At 51.2% G+C, this 20,900-nt stretch overlaps 1 protein-coding gene across 1 annotated transcript in view; it reads left to right on the top strand.

The window, feature by feature from the left end:
- Positions 1-20,900, top strand: part of LOC144946654 (RNA-binding Raly-like protein) — a 67,954-nt gene that overhangs the window by 18,162 nt on the left and 28,892 nt on the right. The window contains exon 2 of the mRNA XM_078875718.1: positions 13,673-13,751. Coding sequence (XP_078731844.1) covers positions 13,673-13,751 — 79 coding nt within the window. The remainder of the gene's footprint in view (positions 1-13,672; positions 13,752-20,900) is intronic.

The raw sequence follows: 20,900 nt of genomic DNA, 5'->3' as shown, positions 1-20,900 counted from the left end.
ACTGAGACCTCTCGTGCGAGTCGCGCGTGAAAGGGGATGCCAAACAATAGCCCCAGGGGGGAGGGGCCTCCAGAGAGCTCCCCGCCCCCCCCACCCCCACGTGGTTGTGGTGGAGGCAGTGAATGCAGTGGTTGTGTTGGAGGCAGTGGTTGTGGTGGTTGTAGTGGTTGTGGTGGAGGTAGTGGTTGTGGTGGAGGTAGTGGTTGTGGTGGTTGTGGTGGTTGTAGTGGTTGTGGTGGAGGTAGTGGTTGTGGTGGTTGTAATGGTTGTGGTGGAGGTAGTGGTTGTGGTGGTTGTAATGGTTGTGGTGGAGGTAGTGGTTGTGGTGGTTGTAGTGGTTGTGGTGGAGGTAGTAGAGGTAGTGGTTGTAGTGGTTGTGGTGGAGGTATTGGTTGTGGTGGTTGTAGTGGTTGTGGTGGAGGTAGTGGTTGTGGTGGTTGTAGTGGTTGTGGTGGAGGTATTGGTTGTGGTGGTTGTAGTGGTTGTGGTGGAGGTAGTGGAAGTAGTGGTTGTGGTGGAGGTAGTGGTTGTGGTGGTTGTAGTGGTTGTAGTGGTTGTGGTGGAGGTAGTGGTTGTGGTGGTTGTAGTGGTTGTGATGGTTGTGGTGGAGGTATTTGACACAGTCGAGGTAGTTGGAGGCTCTTCCACCAGCGGTGGCGATGAGCAAAGAATATATAAGTGGAGACGTTTTCGCGAAATGTTTTTTTGATTTCGAGAAATGTAGCGGAGAAGACCTAAGAGAGAGAGCGAGAGAATGGCTTGTCGACAACAGTTGACATTGGTGCCAGCAAGATGCGCCACTCCTTGATCATCTTGGCACGAGAGACAGAGAGGACAGGTGGAAACAAACAACGTGCAGTACGGGCGATCTGCCCCGTGGATCGTGATGATGGTGATGATGATATTTGATGAAATTCCGGCAAACGTAGATTTTTTTTTTTTAAATACGTTTACAAACTTTTTGCGATTCATCTCGTTGAAGCAATAAGCTGGTTTTTCGAAATCGTCCCTGGCTCTTAGAGGCCACTTTGCCGCAACGCCAAGCGCTGTTGTTTAACCTTCGGCGTGCAGTGAGCGGCGTTAAGAGACTCGTGAATGCTCGCTGGCTCGCTTTTACTCGCTCGCACGCGGTTATTGATTTATGAAGTTTTAACAAAGGATGCGTTGCTTGCGCCGCAGCAACAACAACACACACGAAAAAAATTGAACCCAACACGGCGTGTTTGTTTTTATTTTTATTTTTTAAGCCTCGAGTGTTTTGAAATAACGCAGCGTTGCAACGGTCGCATTATCACTGCCGGTCTTCAGAGGCGTTGCGACAATAAATCAACGTCTGTTCCAAGTGCCCTGCCCATCTGTCGCCGGCTCTATTGAACAACACACACCGAAGCCGCTGTGCGTTCATCATTCACCGTTGCCTTCGTCCCGCGGAGTAATTTATGAAAGCTTGCGGTGCGGTGCGGGGTGGGGCGTTGGTAAACGCGTTTTGGAGGAACAAATAATGTACTCCATTAACCCTTCCCCCCTCCCCCCTTGCCTCGAGCGCTCGCGAGCGTTTGCAGGTCGACGCATTGTACGGGAAAAGGTCCTCCCTGTGTTTTGGACGATAACGATGGTGGTGGCGGTGGTGGTGCACGTGCATCTGGAATGCAAATTCCAAGCGCGCTTCTCTCCACGTTTGTTTCGTGAGCTTTGCAAGATTTCTCAGCATTTGTGTCTTTTTTTCTTGTTCACGAGTGCCCATGTTTCAGACCGGCTACGGGTACATCGGTGCGTCGGTGATTTATTTACGTTAAAAGTGCTTTGCACCACTGCTCATCGCGGCAGACGCAGCAGCGTCACCGTCATACTTCGCATGGCTTTAATTGCTGTTAGCAGAAAGGCCTTCACTAAACGGCGCCCTAGAGAACCCCTTCTGGAGGATTTCTTGGCCTGCTCCTCCACACTGGCTCTCTGTTTTTACTCCACCGAGCGTAAACCTCACCGAGCGTCTGGCCGCGGTGTTACCACCCCAGCCCTCCTCCCCTCCAAACTCGTGCCGCCAGGCGGGGAGCGGATTTTAGAAACCTGCGACGTCGTTTCAGCTGCCGCGCCGGGAGATCAAATCGAATCGGCCACCTACGTGTGGCAAGTCCGACGTTCCAAACGTGACACCCGCGGCAGCCTCTCCTAGTCAGACACAAAACGAATTTTATCTCGATCGGGAATCGGGGGAGGAGGTCCAATGACGCCTTCCACAAAGTGCCCGTTCCGTGTCCTTTATTGGGAATATTGTCTGCGAACCGAAAACAAGCGAAGCCTTTCTCCGGAGATTATGGCATTGGTACGGTGCTGTAGCAAATGTACAGTAAAGGTCCTCCTTAATTTGGAGCTTTCGTGAATGCAGGAATTACCCTTTGGTTCTTTCGGTATAGTCACGTATAGAGAGAAAATAATACATATAATAAATATATATTATAATAAGTATTTAATTGATTATTTTCTCTTTATACGTGACTTTACCGAAAGAACCAAAGAGTAGTCAAGGTCCTGTGGAGGATTGAGAATGCCCTTATTGTGTTATTGGCAATACCCCCATCCGGAGGCTATCTAACCCCCCCCCCCTCTGTTCCCCAAATAATCATGTAGCGTAACATATATGTAAAAAAAAGGATCGATATTATCACCCTGGAAATTTGAACAAATCCTCAAGGAACCCGAAAGGAAGCCTCGTGGAAGCCCAGTAGGGGTTCTAAATCCCTGCTGGGATTTCGGCAGACTTCCTGAATCCTGTCGGGATATTTTTCAGCAACATCATCCTGGCCGCTGGAATCGTTCAATCGTTTTTCAGGAGGCACGAGTGCCAATCTCATCCTCGGCTGCGACTACCGCTGCTACAAAATTCATAAAATAATGAACGGTTAAAAAGGTGACATCTCTTCGTCAGTGCTGTTCTTATTTTACTCCTTGTCCATTTTTTTTCTCCGCAATGGTATACCGAGTGTTACCATCTTGCATTGTGACCCATATCTCATTGTTACCTACCTTGCATTGTTACCCATATTTCATTGTTACCCATATTGCCTTGTGACCCATATTTCATTGTTTACCCATCTTTCATTGTTACCCATATTTCATTGTTTACCCATATTTCATTGTTACCCATATTTCATTGTTACCCATATTTCATTGTTACTCATATTTCATTTTGACCCATGTTTAATTGTTAACCATCTTTCAATGTTACCCATATTTCATTGCTTACCCATCTTTCATTGTTACCCATATTTCATTGTTTAACCATATTTCATTGTTACCCATATTGCCTTGTGACCCATATTTCATTGTTATCCATCTTTCATTGTTACCCATCTTTCATTGTTACCCATCTTTCATTGTTACCCATCTTTCATTGTTATCCATATTTCATTGTTTAACCATTCTCTTTTTGTTACCCATGTTTAATGATTTCCTATATATTTCATTGTTTACCCATCTTTCATTATTACCCATCTTTCATTGTTACCCATACTTCATTGTTACTCATCTTTCATTGTTACCCATATTTCATTGTTACCCATATTCCATTGTTACCCATATTTCATTGTTTACCCATCTTTCATTGTTACCCATCTTTCATTGTTACCCATATTTCATTGTTTACCCATCTTTCATTGTTACCCATATTTCATTGTTACCCATCTTTCAATGTTACCCATCTTTCATCATTACCCATCTTTCATTGTTGCCCATCTTGCACGAGAAGAAGTGTCCGTTGGGAACCCTCGCAGAACTGTGCAACCCTTCGCGTTGTCGGAACAACGGCCCGTGCAAGCGGATATCACAGAGTTACCTCCTGAACTGAACATGCCCTTTCAGTGACCTCCGGTCCACACACGGTCGGAGGCAGCACTTTGAGACCCACTCTGTGGACAGAGGCGGGGAGACAACAGCACGAACACCCGGGGAAGTGAGTTCCCAGACTGTGGAGGCAGCAATGAGGTCTTTTTTTTCGTAAAAAGGTTTCTGTTTGGTGTTTTAACATCTTAACACAACTGTGTTATTGCCTCAACCTTCATTTGAAGCTTTCGTGACTGCAGGAATCCATACTCTTTGGTGCTTTCGGTAAAGTCACGTGGTTAGAAATAAATTAAAATAAAACAAATCACGACGTTTCGACCGCAAACACAAGCGGTCGTCGTCAGGCGATCGAAACGTCGTGATTTGTTTGATTTTATTTTATTTCTAACTACGTGACTTTACCGAAAGAACCAAAGAGTATGTTTAATTGCCTATTCTTATATTTTTATGCTGGCAAGGGAGGTCCCATGAGGCAAATATCCCAAGATTAGTATTTGTGGCCGGGTCGCTTCTGAAAAAAGAAGCTAATAACTCAGTGGGCTTCACGTGGTAAAATAAACAGGGCGGTGTTCAGGAGGTAACTCTGTGATATCCGCTTCTACGAGCCGTTCTCCGACAACGCGAAGGGTTAGTTAATGTAGTATTTGTCTGTGATGTGTTTACGTTTCCCATAATGGCGCTCTCATCGCGTGTTCTGACCAACACCCTTACTGGCCATCTGTGAAAAATTACTTCTATGGCACATCGGATTCCTCTCCAGCATAAATAAAGATTCCGATTCTGAGCCATGGCTCTTGAGTGTCGTTGAAGCTTTCCTGAGCAGAATAACAATACCACAAACTCAACGCAGTCAATAACGACCCGATTTGAAGAGGGAAATTACGTACGATTTGTTACATTTTTGCCAACGGCCCTTCTTCACAGCTGACATATCAGTGCACTGTATATATGTTTGGTCAATGTCTATAGTCTCTCCTGCTATGAAAACCGATTGCTCGAAAACATCACCTATCATATTGTTTTTTATATTCTCCCCCCCCCCGCCCCACTTGTGGGGCCGACAGTGTTATTGACGGATGTTGTTGTTGTTGTTGTTGTTTGCTTGTCCACCATTCGCCAAAGCAGCAGGGGCAGTAGCGGTAGCGTCAGCATCATCACAAACATTAAAGTTGTTCTGAGTGAAACAAAAACATATCTGCTCGCGACTCCCTGCCGAGTGGGGTTGTAGACGAGGGTGGGGTGAGGAAGTGGGTGAGTGCGTGGTGAGGATGTGGGTGAGGATGTGGGTGATGGCGTGGGTGAGGAAGTGGGTGAGGAAGTGGGTGAGGATGTGGGTGATGGCGTGGGTGAGGAAGTGGGTGACGATGTGGGTGAGGATGTGGGTGATGGCGTGGGTGAGGAAGTGGGTGAGGACGTGAGTGAGGATGTGGGTGAGGGCGTGGGTGAGGACGTGGGTGATGGCGTGGGTGAGGAAGTGGGTGAGGACGTGAGTGAGGATGTGGGTGAGTGTGTGGGTGAGGACGTGGGTGAGGGTGGGGGCCTGGGTGAGGATGTGGGTGACGATGTGGGTGAGTGTGTGAGTGAGTGTGTGGTGAGGAAGTGGGTGAGGAAGTGGGTGAGGATGTGGGTGAGGGTGGGGGCCTGGGTGAGGATGTGGGTGACGATGTGGGTGAGTGTGTGAGTGAGTGTGTGGTGAGGAAGTGGGTGAGGAAGTGGGTGAGGATGTGGGTGAGGGTGGGGGCCTGGGTGAGGATGTGGGTGACGATGTGGGTGAGTGTGTGAGTGAGTGTGTGGTGAGGAAGTGGGTGAGGAAGTGGGTGAGGATGTGGGTGAGGGTGGGGGCCTGGGTGAGGATGTGGGTGACGATGTGGGTGAATGTGTGAGTGAGTGTGTGGTGAGGAAGTGGGTGAGGAAGTGGGTGAGGATGTGGGTGAGGGTGAGGGCGTGGGTGAGGATGTGGGTGACGATGTGGGTGAGTGTGTGGGTGAGTGTGTGGTGAGGAAGTGGGTGAGGATGTGGGTGATGGCGTGGGTTAGGATGTGGGTGAGGATGTGGGTGAGGGCGTGGGTGAGGATGTGGGTGAGTGTGTGGGTGAGGGCGTGGGTGAGGATGTGGGTGAGGGCGTGGGTGAGTGTGTGGGTGAGGGCGTGGGTGAGGATGTGGGTGAGGGCGTGGGTGAGGATGTGGGTGAGTGTGTGGGTGAGGGCGTGGGTGAGGATTGTGGGTGAGTGCGTGGGTGAGTGTGTGGGTGAGGGCGTGGGTGAGTGTGTGGTGAGGAAGTGGGTGAGGATGTGGGTGAGGATGTGGGTAGTTTGAAAGGCGTTCGCAAAGTTTATGGCCACGGAAGCACACGAGAACAAAGTGTAACTCAGGGGATAGCCGCCTGCCACAGCCGAGCGGCTGCGGAGAGAAGATTACGGGCGATCGTCAACTTTGGCGGCGCGATAACGCAGTCGGTGCCCAATCCATTTGAAGCGTAAGTTTAGAAAATATATCATAAGGTGACCCTAGCAAAGTTATACATAATAGAGTTTTTTGTTGTTGTTGTTGGGCGGGGTGGTGGACCGCGGAGGACGTGAGGGTTGGATCGCTTAAATGTAAAATGTGTCGTGAAACCCACCACCACCTGACACGGTTTGTCGCGCAAACAAAAAAACGTGACAAAATTTGACCTTGACGGGCGACTTGACGGGCCGACGCAAATGACCTTGAGCGTTTGGAGAAATCGCCACCTTCACGATCATCCTCGTCATGGTAAATTCACTGCTGGATGGAGGCCTCTCCCCCCCCCCCCCCGGATCTGTCGCTCGACTACTGGAACATCCGTGACGACCGTGTCCAGTAGTCATCTCTCGACTGCTGGGCGCTTGTGAAAAATAGCTTCATAGTTTCGATTTAAAGCTTTCGTGACTGCAGGGATTCATCTTCTTGGTTCTTTCGGTAAAGTCACGTAGAAGGGAAATAATAAAATAATAAAAATAAAACATAATAAAATAATTAAATTTCGATTTAAAGCTTTCGTGAATGCAGGGATTCATCTTCTTGGTTCTTTCGGTAAAGTCACGTAGAAGGGAAGTAATAAAATAATAAAAATAAAACATAATAAAATAATTATCACGACGTTTCGGCCACAACAATTCAGACTCTGTCTACTTGACGGACCTGTTCTCCACCTGAGGACGGCTGCTTGCGTTGTGGCCGAAACGTCGTGAGAATTATTTTATTATGTTTTATTTTTATTATTTTATTACTTCCCTTCTACGTGACTTTACCGAAAGAACCAAGAAAATAGCTTCATAGCTCATCGGATTCCTCCAGGAGAAATACGCATCCCCGATCCCCGTGCCGCAATGCGTTCCTATGAATCTGGTGATGCAACGGATTCGTCGATGGGAAATAGATTCCGTTTACATGGGTTACTTTAGACTCATGCACTTCGATAATTGACTGGACAGCGCTTTAAAAATGTAATTAGGCTAAGTAACTGATGTACGTTAATTGTACGGCAAAGTTGCGTCTAGGCGAGTGAAGTGAACAGCATGGTGGTACATGCGTGAATGGCTCGTTCAAAGTTCGTGTAAATACATTATCAGCCATGGTCAATCCACTGCTGAATGAAAGCCTTGCCAGGCCGTCGGCCTTTCTCCGTGTTACGGCAGTGTTCATGCTCCGCTTGGCGCCTCCGCACGAGCTGATTTACATCGCTCCATCTCCATGCCGGACGTGCTCCTCGATGCGTTCCAGTCCGTGGCCGCCACTCGGTTAGAATTGTTGATGGCAATTTTTTTTTTCGCCGTATAATCACGTTCGATTCATTCATTCAATTCGATTGGCAATGCTTGCGAGACGTACATTGAATTAGTGTGCGGGAACACGCGCATCGATTATTTATGGTTTATGCAAATCGTATGCTAATTATACCAAAACGTTACATCTCGGCTAATGGTGCGGACACAATTGAACGCGTGATAATGGGTTATTTACAATGTATGCAAATCGCATGCTAATCGTATGCCGACGATACTTTTCGGCGAACGCGGCTGATCACAGTTGTAGCGTACAAACATTAACGACAGACGAAGATGGCAACTCATCGTCGTCGTCGTCCATGATCGATCCACTGCTGGATGAAGCCTCCGCTACATTCTTCACGATCCTGTGATGCAAAGATCCACGCGGAAGCCGCACGAGAAGTGATCTCACCGCTGGGTCAAGACGAGACAAAGTAGGATGGATTTTTTTGTTAAATATCCTGGGAGCGGGGGGGGGTGCAATGTTCCACGCGTGCTCATTTTTAGCCTTGATCAGGAGCGGCGTTGCAGTGGAAACCAGTGGCCTGAGTTCGATTCCTGGCCATGCCATAGCCCCCTCTCCTCCCTCCCTCCCAGCGCTGCTTGTGTCCATCCAGCAGTAGACAATGTATTGGGTTCACCAGAGGCCGTGCACGGTGGGGTAAAGTGCGGGTCCTCCCACTCTGGCCAATTTGGAAGAGTAGACCAAATGCCCCCCCCCCCCCCCGAGAAATCTTCTCTACGAGTAGCACCTAATGAAAGCTGGCACGGCACACGAGGGGGTGGGTTGGCCAGCAATCCCGCCGGCCGCCTTTGTCTCCCTATTGGCGACGATTACACACCGCACCCGGTACTCATTTGAGACCGAGTCGACCTAGGGGAGGCCCAGGACCGCTTCAGATAATCGTCACCCGTCTTGGCGGCCGTGAGCGGGGGGGATCGAACATCGGGTGGCCGGGTTCGTAGCGCAGCCCTAACGGAGGCACCTAACCCGCAGTGTCCTCCTCTCTTCTGGAATTCCGAATCGCTTTGCGTGCCCTTGCCGCGTGAAAGGCCCCCTTCCCAGAACCTCTCCGCGCCGCGCACCATCCACCCCGCGCATGGGTTCGTTGTCCCGTCCGTCGCCGGGATGAGACGCCTACTGAACTGACAAATTACTTCTCACTCCAAGGCTTTCTCATGATTTCTACTCTCACAGCTGAGTGTACCGCCACCAAATCACGTGGATACTTCAATTTTGAAAGTCTCTTTTTTTTCCTTTATACATTTTTCATAAATATAAAACATCGCCGCCCCCCCCCCCTCTCTGCCTCCCCCCTGCCCCCCAACACGCTGCCGTGGGATGATTGTTCGTCAGACTGCACTTGCAATGCTGAAGGTGGCCGCTTCGATTCTATTTCCTTGCCGCGGCAGTCAAAATCATGGCGCGAATTTTTTAGTTTTTAATCCACCCTCTGGCCTCCTTTCCACCCAGTCGGACGAACGAGTCTCACCGGCAGTTCGCCTGTGAACCGGCGCCACCTCTTCCGAGACGTCTGGCCAATGTGGAAGAGTAGGCCAAATACCCATTCAGAGGCGGGCGGCTGTTTACAGCTCGCGGTCGTTGAAGCTCTTTCACCAGCGGTGGCGTGAGCAGGCAATTGCACGGTCTGCATTTATTCCATTTTACGCAATGCAAGTTTTTTTTGTGAACAGAAATTACAAATACATTTGCCAAACGATTTAAAATTCAACTTTCCAAACCCATGTCCATCCCCTCCTACATAAATAACCGCACCGTGTATATTGTATATTAATCTTGTTATGGAGCGCACCTGACCGAAAATCATTCTTGGCTTCAAGAGCCCACTTTGCTGAAATGCTACAGCTGGTGGCACCTTTGTCTTTAAACGAGTCCCTGTATTTTTTTTCTTGATGCGGCAGTTAATCCAATATAAGGCCGAGGCTGTCACACGCACTGCTCCTTGAGGATTCTCTTCCGCAGCAGCTCAGACAGAGCAAACTAAATTAATCAATGAACGTGCTCCTTTCATTGTTTTCTTCTTATTTTTTTTTCACCCGACTTTCACAAAAGCTATCCCTTGATTTCGACGATTGTTATCATTGTCATAAATAGTCGGCCGTTTCAATTTTCAGATAATCTTTTTACCCGCAGTACAATCACTGCAATCAGAGGATTTAAAGTATAATGGCATGCACGTGCATGCCATTGTTATGTATGCGTTTGTTATGTGTGCGTTCGGATGAACGTGTGTGTGTGTGCGCGCGTGTCTCATTGTGCGTGTCGCTGTGGTTGGAGAGGGCAGTAGTGGAGCGGTTAGCGCTACGCTGCGCTACGAACCCGGCGACCCGAGTTCGATTCCCGCTCACGGCCACCAACACCAGTGACGATTATCCGAACCGATCATGGGCCTCTCCTAGGTAGACTCGGCTTCAAATGAGCACCTGGTGCGATGCGTAAATGTTGCCACGAGGGAGACAAAGGCGGCCGGGCGTGGTGCTGGCTCACCCACCCTCTCGTGCCGACCTTCAGAGATCCTGCTCGCACACAGGACTTGCCCCAACAGTCTGTTAATGCTATAAGGGGGAAGAACGGCCTTTGTCTCTGGGTTGCGGCAGTGTAGTTGCTATCGCACTGCGCTACGCACACGGCCAACATCGGTGGTGAGATATCTGAACCGGTACTGGGCGTCTCCTAGGTCGACTTGGCCTCAAATGAGTACCTGGTGCGGCGTGTGAACATCAGCGGTGGGGAGACAAAGGCGGCCGGGCGCGATGTTGGCCACCCACTACGATCACTTACCCTCCACAGTCTGTCAAAGGCTACATGGGGGATCTTCGTCTGTGCTTGCGTGTGTATGTATTCGTTCGTGTGAGCCACACGCAAAAAAAAAAACAATTTAGATGGCAGGATTATTTTAAAGGCAAAACAAACCCAAAAAAAATCCACGTGCAGTGTTTGATTAAGATACGCGATTTCATTTGGATACGTTTAATTAGGACCGCGATAACAATCCCACGGAATCGAATGGTTCCCCCATCATCACGCCAGCTTCACGATTCAGCAAAATCCCGACTTCCCTTTTTAGGGGGGCTGCCGAGTATTTGCCGACCCGTTTCGCCTTTCGGGGGGGGGGGGGGGTCCCGTAGAAGTCTGTTACGTGCAGAGTGGACCTGAAGTCAGGACGCACGCAATCTTTATCGTAACGCATCGCGTAGGGTGATTTAATCTAGCAAATGTTCGAGCCGACTGCAATTTAATATTCATGCATGATGGATGAATTCTCGTTCGACAATGTCGGGCTTGCTTTAAGGGCACATGCGTTCTATTTGAACGTTCGTCAATTATGCTTTACGTCTCAATTCATTCACAAATGTTCCTTGCTGGTGCAGTTTTGAAAAAAACGACAGTTGTGAGGTGTGCGTACGTTGAACTTATTTCGCACCGTACGTAGCCAACCATGCTAATCGGAAGTGCGGGCGAAGGACAACAAACTAAACACAACAATAAGTTCTACAAAAATTAGTTGACAACTCTAGATTTAAAAGTGCGTTGCTCAAGTGGCTTCCTAATACCCACACGGGAAGAAGACGTATATATTAATCATGAAAATAGATAAAATATTTACTTAGAAAATAACAATGAATATTTTTTTTATTAATACCAGTGTTAAGATAAATGTAAGGACACTTGTGTGTCGCGGGTAAAAAGGTGCCGAAATGAATTTTCTCCGCATGGTTTCCCGGCTCACCACTCTCCGTGACCGGGTGAGGAGCTCGGTTAACCGGGGGGAGCCTCAGAGTCGAGCAGAGGTCGCAATCGGGTACCTGATACCCGTACCCTACCCGATACCCGGCTACCCGTACCCAGCCGGGTACGGGTACCCATTTGCGACCCTGGTGCGGCCGGGTACGGGTAAGGAATCAAAACCCGTTTGCGACCTCTGGAGTCGAGCCGCTGCTGTTCCTCTGGATCGAGAGGAGCCGGTTGAGGTGGCTCGGGCACCTGGTAAAGGATGCCCGTTTCGTAGACTCCCCCTGGAACTCTAGCGGGCAGCAGCAGCAGCAGCAACGTCCCACTGGGCGAAGACCCCGGGGCCGGCCCAGGACACGCTGCTGCTGCTGCTGGTGGGACTGTGTCGCTCGGCTGGCCTGGGAACGCGTGGGAATTCCCCAGCAAGAGCTAGAGTTTGTGTGTTGTAGTGTAGTGTGGAGTAGTGTAGTGTGTAGTGTAGTGTGTAGTGTATTGTGTAGTGTAGTGTATAGTATTGTAGTGTATAGTAGTGTAGTGTGTAGTGTATAGTGTATAGTATAGTAGTGTAGTGTATAGTAGTGTAGTGTATAGTGTAGTGTATAGTGTAGTGTATAGTGTAGTGTATAGTAGTGTATAGTAGTGTAGTGTGTAGTGTAGTGTATAGTGTAGTGTATGTATAGTGTAGTGTATAGTAGTGTAGTGTATAGTAGTGTAGTGTATAGTAGTGTAGTGTATAATAGTGCCGTGTGTAGTAGTGTATAGTAGTGTAGTGTATAGTAGTGTATTGTATAGTTGTGTAGTAGTGTATAGTAGTGTAGTGTATAGTGTAGTGTATAGTAGTGTAGTGTGTAGTAGTGTAGTGTGTAGTGTATAGTGTATAGTAGTGTATAGTCGTGTAGTGTATAGTGTAGTGTATAGTAGTGTAGTGTATAATAGTGTAGTGTATAGTAGTGTAGTGTGTAGTAGTGTATAGTCGTGTAGTGTATAGTGTATTGTATAGTAGTGTAGTGTATAGTAGTGTAGTGCATAGTAGTGTAGTATGGTAGTGTATTGTGTAGTGTAGTGTGTAGTAGTGTATAGTGCAAGTGTATAGTAGTGTATAATAGTGTAGTGTGTAGTAGTGTATAGTGGTGTAGGGCTGGAGTCTGTCACCAAAGAAAGGGGAGTCTGGACCGCCCGACTCAACATGCTATCCCCGCGACCTTCACCAGTTCAAGCGGATTCAGAAACCAACCAACGAAATTGTGTGTCCTGACTTTTGGGCCACCCTGTATATTAAACGGGGCGCTGGTGTGAATGGCCGTGTGGTGCAGAGGTCAGACGCCGCCGTGTCGGCACCGCTGAGATACCGGGATGAGTTTCTGCATTTGGGTGATTTTAAACCGGCGACTCAAAGTTGTATCGAGTTGGTGATCTCAGCCCAGGCCACCAATGGCTCCACAGATATTTTATCGCGTTGAGTGCTTTTACCACTTAATCCCGTTAGATTACAACTTTCGAAAAATAATTCGATCAAATTGGGTTTGACTTGGCGTGCGACGAACTTTTACGCACAGCAGAAGCGACACGGCCAGGGGAAAATGCATCGGTCGTTGGAGCGCGGGTGACCGGCAAGCGTGGTTCGCTCACTGGCGCACTCAACCCCGACAACCTGAGTTCAATTGCCAACCACGGCTAACGTCATCGGTGAGCGATCTGTGAACCAGTTCTGCCCCAACCAGGACGTAGCAGCATGGCTTGGTACCTCTGTGAGATGTTAACTACCTCGCCTGGTATACAGGAGGTTGTGGGTGTGATCCCGACTCTGATGCCTGCTGTATATTTGTAGTTCTGCGTGTCTCTCTTTCCGTGGTCGCGTGAAATTTTCTCCGGGTCCTCCGTTTTTTTTCCCTCCACATTTAGAAACGTGCGCTTAGATTAATTATTTGTCTGCTATATATTTCCACATGACGATGAGCCACTTCGTTGGGCTATCATCTGCGGCCAGGTCGCTTCTGAACAAGAGTGACATCGCTCAGTGGGGCCTTACCTGGTGAAATAAAAATAACAATTTAAATAATTTTACTTAGTTAAACGAAATAAATAAATATTCTGACTGTGATTGTGTCCACCTCTCCGTCTCCCACTCCTATCTCCACAGGACATCTGTGAACACTTTCTGGGACATCGGTGAAAACATAACTTCGGAAGCTCCGGTATAAATACACCCTATCTGATTCATGTAAATCTCCCTCTCCGTCTCTCTCTCTCGCTCTCTGTGTGCGTGTCCGTGTGGTTCTTCTGACAGACATCAACATGGCCGGGGAGCCAAAGCCAAACCGCCACAAGCCAGGAGGCGGCAAGAGGGCAGCCGCTGCACTCTACGGGTAAAGCCGACGTCACTGTCATCGCCACCACCACAACCACCATCATCAGTGTCACACTGGGGCCGGTTAACTTTGGAGCGACGGATTTGAATCACGCCACGGCCGCGGCTGATGTTTGAACGTGCGGATGATCCCGTTTGTCCGATTCCTTTTTTAAAATCTAAAATGAAAATAAGTGCTTGGGTTTGGCCACAGCGGTGAGTGCAGCAAGGACCACTCATCTTCTCAGCGGTGCTACGGCTCGATATACATCTAAACATCCACTCTCTCTCTCTCTCTCCTGCCTGTCTTCTGTTCACTCCATTCCCTCCCCCTGCGTTTCTATTTGTTCACAGATACACAACAAATGGGGGCTGCAGGAGTCCCATCTAAATTCTTGCGATTGCGTCGATCCCGTTTCGCCTTGTTTCGTTATTTCTGAGCGTTGTTGAAGACGCGAAATGCAATGCTTTAAAGGAGCTTATTTTTATTTAAAAAAAAATCACACCCACAATTGCCGCAGAGGAGCGGCTGTTTTGGATGGCCTGCCCCAGAGGCCCCAGTGACCTCTTGTCCCGTGGTCGTGACGCGGCTCATCCTTGAAGGGTGACGCGGCTCAAGCGAGAGAATGAAGTGTCTCGAACGCACCTTGAACTTCTTGCGCGCCGTGCGTAGCCAACGGCAGAGGTCGCAACCGGGTACCCGATACCCGTACCCTACCCGATACCCAGCTACCCGTACCCGGCCGGGTACGGGTACCCGTTTGCGACCCTGGTGCGGCCGGGTACGGGTACGGGTAGGCCGTGAGTCACTGGTGAGTAACCGTTTGTCACTCATTTCGGGTAGGGTACGGAAACGGGTAGGGAACGGGTACCCGTACCCGGCCGGGTACGGGTACGGGTACCCATTTGCGACCCTGGTGTGGCCGGGTACGAGTAAGGAATCAAAACCCGTTTGCGACCTCTGGCGAACGGTGCTCATCGGAGGTTGCGGGGGAACTTGACGCCTCGCCGCGCAATCGGCGATGAAGCAAGTGGGGGAGGGAGGAATACGACGAGAAAATTAAAACGCAGCAAACAGTCAGCGGTGTCCCGAAAGCTTCGTAGCGACCTCCCCCTTCCCCCAATCCACTCCGACTCGCAAATAGCGGAGCGGCTCCCTAGCAAATTTCAAAAAAACAAATCCACCCCCCCCCCCCAAAAAAAAAGAGACCACGTGACTCGCAACCCCCGCACGTAGCGTCATAGGCAAGTAACGAAGCGCTCGCCGTGTAAGTCGCCCGTTTAAACGAAGAGGAAAAACGCCGCTCGTCGTGGCTCGAATACGATAAACATAACGACAAGAAGATGAGACGTTACCGTCTCGCGAGCGACACGCGGCGTTAAATGAGGGAAATCGTGCGGCCGCCGCCCTGTGATTAATGTTAACGGCTGGAGCTCGGTCCGGGCCAGAGCACCCAACGATTTGTAACCCCGTGAGTCATGGGCCAGTAACAGCAGCAGCGCAGTAATTTCCGTGGATACAGATAAGCCACTGAGCCATTCCACAACCGCCACCACTAACCACCACTAACCACAACGACCCCGCCACGATGCGCTTTGTGAATAATACGGGGGTGGCTTTATTTTGTTGTCTTTTAAAAAATGCTGAGCAGACCGGCAACTTACAGCAGAGCCGCATGTGTAATGGATAAGCGTTAAGACGTTTTAATTGGGCGATGGTGTGTAACAAAAAAACTAAAAAACCTAGTGGAGGAAAACTAAGGTGATGACCACGGATTTCCCAAGTGTGGGGCAGTGAGTCGGAAAAACATGGAAAGAGAAATGACGTGGCCTGCAGTGTGGTGAGTGGGTGGGTGAGTGCGCTGGTGAGTGAGCTGATGAGTCAGCTGGTGAGTCAGCTGGTGAGTCAACTGGTGAGTGAGCTGGTGAGTGAGCTGGTGAGTCAGCTGATGAGTGAGCTGGTGAGTGAACTGGTGAGTGGGCTGGTGAGTGGGCTGGTGAGTGATCTGGTGAGTGAGTTGGTGAGTGAGCTGGTGAGTGAACTGGTGAGTGAGCTGCTGAGTGGGCTGGTGAGTGAGTTGGTGAGTGAACTGGTGAGTGAGCTGGTGAGTGATCTGGTGAGTGGGCTGGTGAGTGGGCTGGTGAGTGAGCTGGTGAGTGAGCTGGTGAGTCAGCTGAAGATGAGTTTGTGAGTAAGTTGTTGGTTTGGGTGTATGCATGTTGAACTTCTTTCGCACCGTACGTAGCCAGGTGGGTGAGTGAGTGAGTGTGTGGAGTTGGGGGGAGTGTGAGTTCGTGGGTAATATTTTTTTAGCAAATTAGTAGTCGCCAGAGCTGCGTCCCGACGCGTGGCGCGCGCGGGGAGCAGCCCCCCCCCTCACCCCCCCCTCACCCCCCCCCTCACCCCCTCCCCCTGCACAGCCCCGGGAAGTAATTTGGCGGCGGAGTGAGAGGTTGGCTCTTTGTGAAATAATGAGTTAACCCCGCGTGCGCGCGTGGTGGAGCCTGTGTGTGCCGTCACGCACAGGACGACGGGACGCAGAGTCCGACCGAACTCTTACCCCCAGCACGTCGCGGTTACATCACCACCGCCACCACCACCACCACCGCCGCCACCACCACCACCACCACTACCACCGCCACCACCACCGCCTCCACTGCCACCGCCGCCACCACCACCGTCGCCGCCACCACAACCACCGCCACCACCACCGCCACCACCACCGCCGCCTCCACTGCCACGATTGCTCCCGCGAGTCGCCGGTAGCAAACCGCGCAAGTCCCTTTCCCTTGAGTGAGTGTGGCAGCTGCTGCAGGGTGGGCATTGGTGGTGCCACGGTGACGAGATGTTAACTACCTCGCTTGGTATACGGGAGGTTCGTGGGTTTGATCCCGACGCCCCCGTATAATTGTGAGTTTGCATGTTCTCCCTGTGGCCGCAAGGATTTCTCTACAGGTCCTCCAGTTTTTTTTTTCCTTCCACGTTTAGAAACACGAGTTTCGAGAGTGTTTGGCTTCTGTGAATTTGCACTTGATAAGCCACTTCGTTGAGCTATAATATGTGTCCAGGTCGCTTCTGAAAAAGAACTACACAGCACAGCGGGGGCCTTACCTGGTGAAATAAAATAAAAATAGATTAAGTTTAGTTTAGCAATGACACATTTTCATTGCCACCGCCACCACTGCCGCTGCTGCAATTCGCCGGTAGAAATCCGCGGAAGTTCCTCGCCTGTGTTTTTTTAAGTGAGAGGGCAGATGCGGTAAGGAAGGAATTTTGTAACGATGGCCCTGTGGAGAGGGATGCGGCAGAGACATCGACTTGTAGTTTGATAACTCGTTTTCCACCGCGGGTGTCATGATAAAACCGGATGGAATTTTGTGCCAAAGTTGACAAAGGAAGTCCCGTATTGGCGTTATAAAAAAAAACATTATCCCTTGATACAGTAAATTTAGCTGTGACGGTCCCACCTGATGACGGAGACTTGTGTTGCCTCCGAAACGTCGTGATTTATTATTTTATTTATATTATTATCTCTATTATTTTATTATTTATTTTTTACCTACGTGACTTTACCGAAAAAACCTGGAGTAAAAAAACATTCTCCGTTCGTGGATACATTGAACAGCAGACATCTTACAACAACAAAAGAGTCAAAAAACACGTGAGCGGTCATTTTGATTCGGCACTCGCCAGATCATGGAGACGGCTGATGCCGCTGCTGTTGCCGATGTATTCAACTTTCGATTTAAAGCTTTCGTGACTACAGGGATTCATCTTCTTGGTTCTTTCGGTAAAGTCACGTAAAAGGGAAATAATAAAATAATAACAAATAATACATAATAAAATAATTAAATTTCGATTTAAAGCTTTCGTGACTGCAGGGATTCATCTTCTTGGTTCTTTCGGTAAAGTCACGTAGAAGGGAAATAATAAAATAATAAAAATTAAACATAATAAAATAATTCTCACGACGTTTCGGCCACAACGCAAGCAGCCGTCCTCAGGTGAAGAACAGGTCTGTCGGGAAAACAGCGTCTTCACCTGAGGACGGCTGCTTGCGTTGTGGCTGAAACGTCGTGAGAATTATTTTATTATGTTTTATTGTTATTATTTTATTATTTCCCTTCTACGTGATTTTACCGAAAGAACCAAGAAGATGTATTCAACGTTTGACACCGGGACTCGGAGAGAAGGAACTCGCAGACAGAATTCGCTCCGCCGGTCGTATCATCGTCTTCCCCGGTCGGTCGGCGGGGGCGACGGTGCTGACGGGGTTGGAGGCTGGGGCGACTCGAACGCCGATCCACCGCCTCCCCACCACCCCATGATGATGCTGCTGCCGCTGCTGATATGAGGCCGTGTTAACGATGACTGTGATTGATGAGTCACTACGCTCATTAGGGCCGTTGACAAAACATCCCCAATGTAGCAGGAACTCTCCTTGCAGCAATTCTTGAGACTCAGCGAGGCTGTTCCCCGTAAATAAGACGGCATTATTACTTTCACATTGAACATTCGTCAATCATCTTCATCATCATCATCATCGGCGAACTTCGCGCTTCTGCGATGTTCACGGTCCACTCGGCAAGCTGCACGTGAGACGATCTCATCAGCCGCGTCCCCTCGGCAGCCGCGCGCCCCCACCCCCAGCACCCCCCCCCCCCCCCAGAACCACCACCACCACCCCCAGCACCACCACCACCACCCCCAGCACCCCCCCCCCACCCCCAGCACCCCCCCCCCCCCAGAACCACCACCACCACCCCCAGCACCACCACCACCCCCACCACCCCCAGCACCACCACCCCCAGCACCACCACCACCCCCACCACCCCCAGCACCACCACTCCCAGCACCACCACCACCACCCCCACTACCCACAGCACCACCACCACCCCCACCACCCCCAGCACCACCACCACCCCCACCACCCCCACCACCCCCAGCACCACCACCACCCCCACCACCCCCAGCACCACCACCACCACCACCCCACCACCACCCCCACCACCCCCAGCACCACCACCACCCCCAGCACCACCACCCCCAGCACCACCACCACCCCCAGCACCACCACCCCCAGCACCACCACCACCATCCCCAGCACCACCACCACCCCCAGCACCACCACAACCCCCAGCACCACCACAACGCCCAGCACCACCACCCCAGCACCACCACCACCCCCAGCACCACCACCACCCCCAGCACCACCACCACCTCAGCACCACCACCACCCCCAGCACCACCACCACCACCCCCCCCCCCCAGCACCACCACCACCTCAGCACCACCACCACCTCAGCACCACCCCCAGCACCACCACCCCCCCCCCCCAGCACCACCACCACCTCAGCACCACCACCACCCCCAGCACCACCACCACCCCCAGCACCACCACCACCCCCAGCACCACCACCACCTCAGCACCACCACCACCCCCAGCACCACCACCACCACCCCCCCCCCCCAGCACCACCACCACCTCAGCACCACCACCACCTCAGCACCACTCCCAGCACTACCACCACCCCCACCACCACCCCCAGCACCACCACCCCCCCCCCCCCAGCACCACCACCACCTCAGCACCACCACCACCCCCAGCACCACCACCACCCCCAACACCACCACCACCACCTCAGCACCACCACCACCCCCAGCACCACCACCACCCGCAGCACCACCACCACCACCTCAGCACCACCACCCCCTGTGCGCTCGACAGCTGGCGCCGGGCCGCACGCGCCAGCACGAGAGTGATTCTTCACTCGAGTGAGCAGCGATTGTGCGCGGCTCGCGTCCTGGCGTAACGACGAGCGCGCCGTGGGGGTGGTGGTGGTGGTGCTGGGAGTGGTGGTGGGAGGAAGGTGGTGCTGGGGGTGGTGGTGCTGGGGGGGTGGTGGTGGTGGTGGTGAGGGTGGTGGGGGGGGGTGGGGGGGGTGCAGGGTGAGTTTGGGAAGGAGCAGTGACGCACGCGACACGTGTGTGTAAGCCGTAGAGGGGGGGGGAGAAGGGGGGTGTGGGGGGCACGGCAGTATAGAGAGACTGGGGGGGGGGGCACGGCGATATGGAGACACTGGACGGATGAACGCGTGAACGATTTTCTTCGCAAGCGGCAGCCGCGCCGCGCGCGATCGCCGGATGCAGAACGAGCAGCGAACGACACGAACAGACCCCCCGCTGCGTGTTCACGAGCCACCTCCGTTTTTCTACGGCGCGCGATATCCAATTGAGGTGCAAACATTCCCAGCGCTGCTGCGCAACAAACATCCTTCAGGCCAGATGCCGCCTCGAGCAGGAGGAGCTCCCGAGTGGAGGAGTCCCTTTTGTCGCGGCAGTGGCGCTCGCGGGGCAATTGCAGGGGCCGCCCCTTTACCTTTGTGCAATGCAAGTCACGAGGTGGCCCTGCGTGCCCCACACTATAACAAAGACAAAGAACACCCGTATAGCCTGTAACAGACTGTTGAGGGCAAGTGCTGTTCGCAAGCCCGGCACGTGCACACGAGGGGGTGGGTGGCCAGCACCACGCCGGGCCGCCTTTGTTCCCCTAGTGGCGATGTTTACGTATCGCACCATGTTACTCATTTGAGGCTGAGTCTACCTAACGGGAGGCCCAGGACCGGTTCAGATAATCGTCACTGGTGTTGGCCTTGAGCGGGAATCGAACTCGGGTCGCCAGTTTCGTAGCGCAGCACGCTAACCGCTACACTTACGCACATAAACACACACACACGTAGCTATATAGACTTAAACTAAACTCTTCTTATTTTACCAGGTGAAGCCCACGGAGCTATGTAGTAGCTCCTTTTCAGAAGCGAACTAGGGCCACAAATGATAGCTCGAAAAAGTGGCTTATCGTCGTGTGGAAATCTAAAGCAGCAGCCAAATACGCTGAGCGCGTGATGTTGATTCTAAATGTGGAGGGGGAAACCGGAGGACCCGGAGAAAATTTTAAGTGACCACAGAGATAGAGAGAGAGAGACACCGCAAACTCCAAATATACAGCAGCAGGCGTCAGGGTTGGGATCGAACCCACGACCTCCTGTATACCAGGCGAGGTAGTTAACATCTCCTAGCCACCGCGATGATGATGAGAGAGAGAGACACCGCAGCCTCCAAATACACAGCAGGCGTCAGGGTCGGGATCAAACCCACGACCTCCTG

The sequence above is a fragment of the Lampetra fluviatilis genome, chromosome 42 (assembly GCF_964198595.1).
Source record: "Lampetra fluviatilis chromosome 42, kcLamFluv1.1, whole genome shotgun sequence".
Lineage (NCBI taxonomy): Eukaryota > Metazoa > Chordata > Hyperoartia > Petromyzontiformes > Petromyzontidae > Lampetra > Lampetra fluviatilis.
Note: the sequence above shows the minus strand (reverse complement) of the source record. Positions and strands in the feature narration are given on the sequence as shown.